The 10,867-nt window shown below is 44.0% G+C and overlaps 1 protein-coding gene across 3 annotated transcripts in view; it reads left to right on the forward strand.

Moving 5' to 3' along the window:
• The first annotated feature begins 869 nt into the window (after window positions 1-869).
• LOC107842841 (probable N6-adenosine-methyltransferase MT-A70-like) overlaps window positions 870-10,867 on the forward strand; it is a 25,326-nt gene continuing 15,328 nt past the window's right edge. For 2 of the 3 annotated variants that reach the window (XM_047396765.1, XM_047396766.1), the window contains exons 1-3: window positions 1,192-1,329; window positions 2,276-3,497; window positions 3,889-3,987. In XM_047396765.1, the coding sequence (XP_047252721.1) occupies window positions 2,415-3,497; window positions 3,889-3,987 (1,182 nt within the window). In that variant the 5' untranslated portion in view covers window positions 1,192-1,329; window positions 2,276-2,414. Of the gene's footprint in view, window positions 1,330-2,275; window positions 3,498-3,888; window positions 3,988-10,867 lie in introns of all 3 variants that reach the window. The other variant, XM_047396767.1, reaches the window with a different exon arrangement.

Genomic DNA, 10,867 nt, shown 5'->3' on the forward strand with positions numbered 1-10,867 from the left:
GCGGAGGATAATGGTTGTGTTGAATTGGGGAATTTTGTGGTTAGTGGAAATCTAGGATTATGGTGTTGAATATTGATAGGACCAGGTTATTGACAGAATTGCCGGAGAGTAACCCTAATTTACTCGTCGTCTCGATGGTTAAACGTGTTGTTTCGGAACTTTCCAGAATTATTGTTAGTGAAAAGGAGAAGATGGTAATTGATGAGAGTGGGGGCCGTTGTCGGTTGTGAGTGGTTGCGGTGTGTTTGTTGGAGAGAGTTCCGTTTACCTGCTATTGATTCGTTGATGTTGTTGAGGAAGTTGGAGAATGATCAGTTGGAGGATGTGGAGAAGGTGGCAATTAGGGAACTTGGAAGGTACTTAAGGGCGATAGCAGCGGTGGAAATGACGTTGAAATTGATGGCGGAGGATAAGGGTTGTGTTGAATTGGAGAATTTTGTGGTTATTGGGAAATCTAAGATTAAGGTGCTGAGTATTTATAGGACTAGGTTGTTGAAAGAATTTCTGGAGAGTAAGCAGAACGAGGGGAGTGTTAGTGTGAAAGAGAAGATGGTAATTGTTGATGAGTGTGGTGGGCCTTTGTTTGTTAGGGCGATGGTAGTGGTGTGTTTGTTGGAGAGGGTGCTGTTTACTGCTATTGATTCGTCGATGTCATTGAGGAAGTTGGAGAATGATCCATTGGAGGATACAAAGAAGGTAGCCACTAGCGAGCTTGGAGGGGTGTTAGGGGCGCTAGTAGCGGTGGAAATGGCGTTGAAATCGGCGGTGGAGGATAATGGTTGTGTTGAATTGGAGAATTTTGTGGTTAGTGGAAAATCTAGGATTATGGTGTTGAATCTTGATGGGACTAGGTTGTTGAAAGAATTGCCTGAGAGTAAGAAGAATGAGGGGAGTGTTAGTGGAGGAAATCGGGGTAATAATTAGGAAATGGTGAAAAGAGGAAGTTATAATGGAGGAGTAGTTTTTGGAATGGGAAGGGCAATGAGTGAAATGTGGGAGTACTCACATATGCAGGGGATGACAGGTATATTTCATGGGAATATCGGCAGTCCGATAGGTGGGCATAGAGGAATGGTGGGTATGATAGAGATGCTGAGAGGTGTTAGTGTTCCTCCTCCGATGTCTAGACCACCAATGGGGCCAAATGGGCCTGTAGGAGGAGGAAATTATATTGCTTTCAAGCCTAGGACAGAAGAAGATGAGATGAAGGATTTAGAGAATATGCTGACGGAGAAAAGTTGTCGGGAAATGCAGAAATCGAAAACTGGAGAGGATTTATTGGACCTTATTCATCAGCCCAGTGCGAAGGAATGTGCTGTTGCTGCAAGGGTATTGGACATTCCCACTTTTTTTAAATTCATCCATCACACCTTTGTGTTTCCCATTTCAGAAACTTTCTGTTTGATAATTTCTATAGATATAAATTTCTCGCAGACATAAGGAATTGATTAACTTTTGCATTCCTTGGTATAATGCATTATGGAAATAAGTGAAACTTTTGAAGTCACAGCTATTTCATATTTCTACTTGGATTGCGGTGTGCCAAATTTGTTTCTTCTTCTCTCTAACTTTGTTATTATATTTTGCATTTTAGTTGAAAGGGGGTCCTCTTATCCTTATTGATTGAGTTTCCTATGTTGTTCTGCTACACGTGTTTTCTTGTCTCTTTTTTCTTTGTTAAAGCTTTTGTAGTGCATTATCTCATATTAATTGACGCGTTTTAAATTTGAATTACCTGCGTTGTTCTGCTGCACGTGTTTTCTTGTTTCCTTGCTAAAGCTTTTGTAGTGCATTATCTCATATAACGGAAAGGATATATGTGGACCTAAACTCAAATAAGAGATATATTTAAATTATTTTTGATAATACATGAATATATTTGTCTCTTTTCCATATAAAAGTTTCTCCATTAAAATAGATCTACTTCCTCCTAACCTCCTCATATCCTATTTGTGACCTTACACTGCACTATATTGTTGAATTGTTGTATACTCCCTCTATTTTAGTTTGTTTGGCCTACTTTCCATTTTAGTCCGGTTAAAAAAGAATTACCCTTTCCTATTTTAGCAACTCTTTAATTGCGACTTTCCATGTGACATGTTTAAGACCACTAGACTATGGACATTTTTGGTACATTTGACATATCTTTAATTTAAAACCAAAAAATTTAAAAGTTTCTTTGCTTTCTTAAACTTTGTGCCAAGTCAACATATGCCAAACAAATTGAAACGGATGGAGTGATTTTTTTTTTTTTAAAAAATCAAAATCTGTTTAGTAATCAGCAAAGTTGGATGAGGAGCAGTATCATTTCCTGATTTTCCGTCTTTCGTTCAACACAAAGAAACCCTCACTCACGCCCTTCTCCACTAATAAACCTCGCAATCTGAAGCGAAAATTGAAGAAAACTACCAACAATGGAAAGTCACTCTGACAGCACCGACGAAATCGCTGCCGTGAAGGAGCTGCGGCAACAACACGAAACCCGTATACAAACCCTACGCAATCATCAATTGGAACTCATTGCCTCTCTCCAAACCAAAGTTCCCGACATCGTCTCTTCACTCAACCTCTCTCTCAAGACCATTTCAACCTTCAGTGGCAAACCCTTTACCCCTTTACCCAACCCCCTCCCTTACGCCCCTAACCATAACCCTAATTTACCCGTCCCCAAGATCAAACGTGTTTCAGAACTTTCTAGAAGTGTTAGTGAGAAGGAGAAGATGGTGATTGATGAATGTGGGGAATCGCTGTCGGTTGTAAAGGCGATGGTTGCTGTGTGTTTATTAGAGAGAGTACCGTTTACTGCTATTGATTCATCTGCTTTGTTGAGGAAGTTGGAGAATGATCAGTCACATACGGCTGCTGAGAAGGCTGCGATTAGGGAGCTTGGAGGGGACGCGGGGGCGATTATGGCAGTGGAAATGGCATTGAAATCGATGGCGGAGGATAATGGCTGTGTAGAATTGGAGAATTTTGTGGTTAGGGGGAAATCTACGATTATGTTGTTGAATATTGATAGGACTAGGTTATTGGAAGAATTTCCGGAAAGTAAGCAGAATGAGGGAAGTGTTAGTGGAGGAAATAGGAGTAATCAGGAAATGGTGAAAAGAGGGAGTGATAATAGAAGATTATTTGGAATGGGAAGGGCAATGACTGAAATGTGGCAGCATCCACATATGCAGGGAATGGCTGCTATGTTTCCCGGGAATATGGGCAGACCGAGAGGTAGGCATAGAGGAACAGTAGATATGCTGGGGATACCAAGAGGTGTTGGTATTCCTCCTCCGATGCCTAGACCGTCAATGGGGCCAAATGGCCATGTAGGAGGAGGAAATTCTATTGCTTTGAAGCCTAGGACTGAAGAAGATGAGATGAATGATTTAGAGAATATGTTAAATAAGAAAAGTTTTAGGGAAATGCAAAAAACGAAAACTGGAGAGGAGTTGTTGGACCTTATTTATCGTCCCACTGCGAAGGAATCTGCTGTCGCTGCAAAGGTATTGGACAATTCCAATTCTTTTTAAACTCATCCATCACAGCTTTCTGTTTCCCATTTCAAAAACTTCCTATTTGATAATTTCTATAGATATAAATTTCTCGCAGATATTTGATTAATTTTTTCATTCCTTGGTATAATGTATTACAGAAATAATTGAAACTTGCTTAAGTCACAACACTTTCATATACTTGAATTGCAGTGTGTCAAATTTGGTTCTTCTTCTTTCTAACATTGTCATTTTTGCATTTTAGTTGAAATGGGTCCTTTTTCCTTATTGTTTGAATTTTCTTTGTTGTTCTGCTGCACATGTTTTCTTGTCTCTTTCCAAAATATTTTGTTGTGCAGTATCTCATATTAATTGCTGCCTTTTTATTTAAATTGTATTTCAGTTCAAAAGCAAAGGTGGTTCCCAGGTGAAAGAATATTGTTCAGCTTTAACAAAGGAAGATTGTCGATGCCAATCTCGTTCCTACATTGCTTGTGATAAGGTTAGACCAAGACGTTTTAGGTGTCAATGCTTTAAATATCTTATTGAAGCTTTTAAATTGTTACCATTTGTTTTGAACATAGAATGGTACTCTGAGCCATTAATGAATATTTAGATGGTGTCGAACACCGTGTTATTGTAACTCATTGCGTTGTCGATTTAAAGTGATGAGAATGTAGGAGCCGTTGCTTCGTGGGCCAATCTAGGCGTTTCTGTTTGGTGTGCGCTTCGAAGAGTGACACATAAAGTAAACAACGATAAAGAGTTGATTCTTTGATTCTTGAGAAGAAGAAGAACAAAAGGATACTAGAACCAAAAATATTCAACATGTATTATTCATTCACATCTTAGAAAATCACAACAACAACAACAAACCCAGTGTATTCCCACCTAGTGGGGTCTGGGGGGGTAAGATGTACGCAGTCCATACCTCTACCTCTGATGAAGTAGAAAGGCTGTTTCCGATAGACCCCCGGCTCAAGGCACGAGATACCACACAAACACATAGTAAAGCACAGAAGCAGATTACATAACATAAATACGGCACCCATAAGTAATATAAAACAGAGGAAAGCAGAGGAAAGCACACAGATTCGTGATAAAACATGGAACACGGAATCATAGCAGGAATAAAAGCCCCACCAAGTAATTCCCTACACTAGCGACCCAAACTGGCCCTAATCTTCTGCCGAAATTCGCGCCCTCCAGACCTTCCTATCTAGGGTCATGTCCTCGGTGAGCTGTAACTGTTCCATGTCCCGCCTAATCACCTCACCCCAGTACTTCTTCGGCCTACCCCTACCCCGCCTAAAACCATCCAACGCTAGACTCTCACACCTACGGACCGGGGCATCCATGCCCCCCCTCTTCACGTGTCCGAACCATCTCAATCGTGCTTCCCGCATCTTGCACTCCACTGAAGTCACACCAACCTTCTCCCGAATAGTCTCATTCCGAACTTTATCCCCTCTAGTCAGTCCACACATCCAGCGCAACATCCGCATTTCTGCCACCTTCATTTTTTGGATGTGGGAGTTCTTAACTGGCCAACACTCCGCTCCATACAACAAGGCCGGACGAACTACCACCCTGTAGAATTTGCCTTTAAGCTTGAGCGGCACCTTCTTATCACACAACACCCCCGACGCGAGTTTCCACTTCATCCATCCCGCCCCAATACGGTGCGAGACATCCTCGTCAATCTCACCGTTACTCTGGATCACGGACCCAAGATACTTGAACTTATCCCTCTTACATACCTCCTGTGCTTCCAACTTCACTACTACCTCATTCTCCCGCCTCACGTCACTAAACTTGCATTCCACATACTCTGTCTTGGTTCTGCTCACCCTGAACCCTTTAGACTCAAGAGTTTGCCTCCACACCTCTAATTTGTCATTCACACCCCCTTGAGTCTCATCTATCAGAACTACATCGTCTGCAAAAAGCATACACCACGGCACCTCCCCTTGAATGCGCCGCGTCAACACATCCATCACCAACGCAAACAAAAAGGGACTCAGAGTAGATCCCTGATGCAATCCTGTCAGGACAGTGAAATGCTCTGAGTCTCCTCCCGCCGTCCTCACCTGGGTTTTCGCTCCATCGTACATATCCTTAATTACTCTGGTATATGCCAGCGGTACTCCACTCACCTCCAAGCATCTCCAAAGCACCTCCCTGGGGACTTTGTCGTATGCCTTCTCCAGGTCGATAAACACCATGTGCAGATCCTTCTTCCTCTCCCTATACTGCTCCACCAACCGCCGCACCAGGTGGATTGCCTCCGTCGTCGAGCGGCCGGGCATAAATCCGAACTGGTTTTCCGAAATAGACACTATCCGTCTCAGCCTCACCTCGATCACTCTCTCCCAGATCTTCATAGAGTGACTCAATAACTTAATCCCCCTATAGTTATTGCAACTCTGAATGTCTCCCTTATTCTTATAGAGAGGGACCATGGTACTCCACCTCCACGCCTCGGGCATCTTTGCCGTCCTGAAGATTTCATTAAACAATCCAGTCAACCACCTTACACCAGCCACTCCAACGAACTTCCAAAACTCCACCGGTATCTCATCCGGCCCCGTCGCCCTACCCCTTCGCATCCTGCGGACAGCCTGTCTAACCTCTTCTACCTTAAAACGTCTACAATAGCTAAAATCCCGACACTCCTCTGAGTGCTCCAGTTCCCCTAACACAATAGCTCTATCCCCTTCGTCATTCAAGAGTCTATGAAAATACGACTGCCATCTCTTCTTAATGTGGCCGTCCTCCACCAACACTCTACCGTCCTCCCCCTTAATGCACCTCACCTGCTCGAGGTCACGACCCTTCCTCTCCCTAGCCTTAGCGAGTCTAAACAACTTTTTCTCCCCTCCTTTCTCCTATAACCCTGCATACAAGCTCTCAAAAGCGGCCGTCTTAGCTGCCGTGATTGCTGACTTCGCCTCCTTCCTCGCTAGCTTGTACTCTTTCTTGTTTACCCGCTTCTCCTCTTTGTCCTTACTTTCCACCAACTTAGCATACGCCCCTTTCTTGGTCCCCACTTTCTTCTCCACCTCTTCATTCCACCACCAATCCCCCCGATGGTGCCCGGCCCGGCCCCTAGAAACACCCAACACCTCACTTGCATTCTCCCTGATGCACCTTGCCGCCCTGTCCCACATACTATCCACGTCCCCCCTACACTCCCACACCCCCATTCCCGCCAACCTCTCCCTTATCTCCCATGCATTCACTGGCGTCAGGCCGCCCCACTTAATTCTCGGTCTACACTCCTTAGTCCTCCTCTTTCTATTCTTCTTTATACCCAAATCCATAAGCAAGAGCCTATGCTGGGTCGAAAGATTCTCACTCGGGATGACTTTACAGTCCTTACACAACGCCCTATCCCCTTTCCTAAGCAACAAAAAGTCAATCTGAGTCCTGGCTACCGCGCTTCGAAAGGTGATCAGGTGCTCGTCCTTCTTCGGGAAGCCCGAGTTCACCACCACCAGCCCAAAGGCCCTCGCAAACTCCAGTAGGGTCGCCCCCTCTTCATTTCTCTCCCCAAAACCAAAACCACCATGCACGTCACCGAAGCCTCCCGGTAGCGCCCCGATGTGCCCGTTGAAATTCCCTGCTACAACAATCTTCTCCGAACTAGGCACGCCTCTCACCACCTTCTCCAAAGCCTCCCAAAACCGCATCTTCTCCTCCCCCTCCGATCCCACTTGCGGCGCATAAGCACTACACACGTTCAGGGTAAACCCCCGAATGACCAACTTAATAGTCATCAACCTATCGTTGATCCTCTTTACCTCCACTACCTGACCTCTAAGCTCTTCATCTACTAAGATGCCAACTCCATTCCTACGCCTGTCGCTCCCAGAGTACCACAGCTTGTAACCATCCACATCACTAGCCTTAGACCCTACCCACTTGGTCTCTTGGACACACGCAATATTGATCCTCCTCTTCCTAAGAATCTTCACAAGCTCTATGGACTTACCCTGAAGGGTCCCTATATTCCAAGACCCAACCCTCAGCCTACCGTCACGCCCTCCACTACCCCCCCGCGGCAAAACCTTGGCCCCCCTCCCACTCCCGCCCTCTCCTCATCCCCCGCCCCCACCACGGCCCCACTCCCCAACCCCCTCGGACATGACCCTATCCACCCATTACCGCCCACAGCCACAACTACACGAAAGTATAGGAAAATATACAGATATACACGGTGGTAGTATCAAAGCAGCAGCAAGGAAATACAAGGCTCACACAAATTCAAAGGAATACTCCCGAAACAAAACTATACTCAATTAGGGGGCAAACACCACCGGACTCAACACCCACCGCCCCAAATACAGGTTCCCAGCCAATACCCAATCCCAAGCAGTGGATGAAACGATCACAGCAACAACAGACAACAGACAATGTCCACAAATTCCACGCAAGTCAAGGTACAGGGGCTACTACTAGCATAATACTAAGAATGGAATATGAAATAATGAAATAAAATGGAATATGAAATAACGAAAATAACAAAGGTTAGAAGTCACCGGATTACGCTTGGAGCTGCGGCTGCTGGAGACGGAGCGGCGGGTGGCGGCTGGCTGGCTGAAGGCCGAGGTGGGGGGGAGGGCTGGTGTACCCCGCTGGGAAGGGTACTGACAGGACAGGTAAGGGTGGGGGGGTGGGGGGGTATGCACAGCGGGGACCCTGAACCCGGAGGGTCGGCGCCGGAGGGTGGCGGGGAGCGGCGAAGGGGGTCGGCGCCGGGGACCCGAGGTCGGGGCCGGCGGTCGGATCGGGTCGGCGCCGAAGGTCAGCGACGGCGCGGGGACCGGGGACCGGTGCGAGAGAGAGGGAGAGAGGGTAAGGAGAGAGAGAGAGAGCCGTTAGGGCGGCGCCGGGGGCCGGAGGTCGGGCCCGGAGGTCAGGTCGGGTTGGCGCCGGCGACGGGGGCCGGTGACCGGTGCGAGCGAGAGAGAGGGTAGGGAGGAAGAGAGAGAGCCGTTAGTTGTTACGATACTAAATAAACCCTATTCTATCTCAACTAACTAACTAAATTTCAGAAATAAAATACTAAATTAAAAAGAAAGAATAACAGTAAATATTTCAATATTTCAACACTCCTCCTCGAGATGTTTGCTGGTAACTCCAAGTTGTCCACAAAGAGTTTCAAATCTGAACTTGGGAAGAGCTTTGGTAAACATATCAACGAGTTGATCCTCAGAAACAAGCTTGATTTCCTTATTTTTCTCAGCTTCTCTAATGGTATGAAACTTGATGAGGATATGCTTTGTTTTACTATGTTGCACTGGATTTTTTGCAATTGCAATTGTTGAGGTGTTATCACACTTGATCTTAGTTATATTCCATTTCAAGATCCTTCAGAATTTTCCGCAACCAAATAGCTTGATTTGTTGTTGTAGATATTGCTACATACTCTGCCTCTGCAGTGGATCACACCACTATTTCTTACTTCGTTGAATTCCAAGAAAACACACCAGAATCCAAGGAAAAAGCATGGCCCGTAGTGCTCTTCGTATCACCAATATGCCCGTCCTAATCACGATTGACAAAGCCAAACGAAACACCTTCTTCAACTGGTCTAAACCATATCCCAAATTGTACTGTACCTTTTAAGTATCTAAGCACTCTTTTCGCAACAACAAAATGAATGTTACTGGGACTTCGCATAAAATCTTGAGAGCAAACTAGCAGCATACACTAAATAAGACTTTGAAGCCGTCAAGTACAAGAGACTTCCAATCAAACTTCTGTAAAATGAAGCATCACACTTTTCGGCTCCGTCTTCCTTTGAAAATTTTGTATTCAAAACCGATGGTGGAGGAATTGGTTTGCAATTTTGCTTTCTGAATTTTTTCAGAATCTCCAAAGCATATTTTTGCTGATTGGGAAAAATTCTAGCCTCTGATTGGTATACTTTCAGCCCTAAAAAATACTTCAATCTCTTCCAATTTTGAAATTTCAAATTGTTTCTCCATTTTCACTTTTAACTTCTGCAACTCTTGCTCATCACTGCGTGTAACAAGCAAATTGTCTAACATATAAAGAAACAATTAATGAGCCATTATTATGGAGCGTCGTCACATAAAGTGTAACATCATTGTCAATTTTCTGGAAACCTTGGTTGCACAATTGAGAATTGACCCTGCTGTACCAAGCCCTTGGAGCCTGCGTCAACCCATTTAAAGCTTTTAAAGCTTAACACCTTACCTTCACTTCTTTGAACCACAACCTTTTGGCTGAGCTACATAAATTTCCTCTCTAGAAAACCATTCAAGAAGGCAGACTTGACATCTAAATGGCAAATTTTCCACTTCATCTGTGCTGCCAGTGCAATCAAAATTCTGATGGTATCCATCCTTGCAATAGGTGAAAAAGTATTCGAATAATCAACTCCAGGTTATTGAGAATAATCTTTAACGACCAAGCTTGCTTTGTGCTTGTTGATAGATCCATCCGTTTTCAGTTTCACTCTGGACGCCCATTTAACTCCAATGACTTGCTTATTTTCAGATTTGTGAACAAGTTTCCATGTCTCGTTCTTTTCAATCATGGCTATTTCCTCGTCATCGCTTGCTTCCATTCTTCAACCCTGCTGGCAGCGTGAAAGTTTGAAGGTTCCAAACAAGATTACATCTTTCATAAATTTCAGGCAGAGGTCTGGTGCCTCTAACAACAAAATGTTCATCATTCTCTGCTTTCAAGTCTTCCCTAGAATCTTGAAAAGTAGGTTCAACAACCATCATTCTGACTTGAGAGATATTCCAATCCCAATAAGCATCTTCACATCTTGACTTGCAAAAAATTTCCCAGATTCAATATTGTAAATTCTATAGCTCTTAGAGATAGAGCTATTCATCAAGCGTAATTTGTTTACAGTTGGTACATGAGTGTAACAGAAGGAATCAAACACCTTTAGATGCCTAATTGATGGTTTATGCCATTCCAAGCTTCAACTGGTGTCATCACATCCACGACCCTTGTTGGCAGTAAGTAAATTGATGTGTGTACCACCTCCACCCAAAAAGGCTGTGGCAATTTTTTCTCAAAAATCATACACCTAGCCATCTCAAGAGCGGACTAATTTTTCCTTTTAGAAACTTTATTTTTCTGGGTGAGTAAGCGATTGTAAGTTGATGCTCAATTCCCATATCATCACAAAACAAATGAAATTCACTTGAAATATACTCCTTCCCATTTAGGTTCCAACCTTTAATATAAAAAAGTTCTCGGTGGGAGCGCTCCCCTCTTTAATTGACCTTACAATACCGTAAATTCAAATAATTAGAGCTCTGAATATCAAATAAGAAATCATATGGATTGAAAATATTGTTGTAAAATTATATTGAATATGTTATTATTGTACG

Source organism: Capsicum annuum, chromosome 9 (assembly GCF_002878395.1).
Source record: "Capsicum annuum cultivar UCD-10X-F1 chromosome 9, UCD10Xv1.1, whole genome shotgun sequence".
NCBI classification, from domain to species: domain Eukaryota; kingdom Viridiplantae; phylum Streptophyta; class Magnoliopsida; order Solanales; family Solanaceae; genus Capsicum; species Capsicum annuum.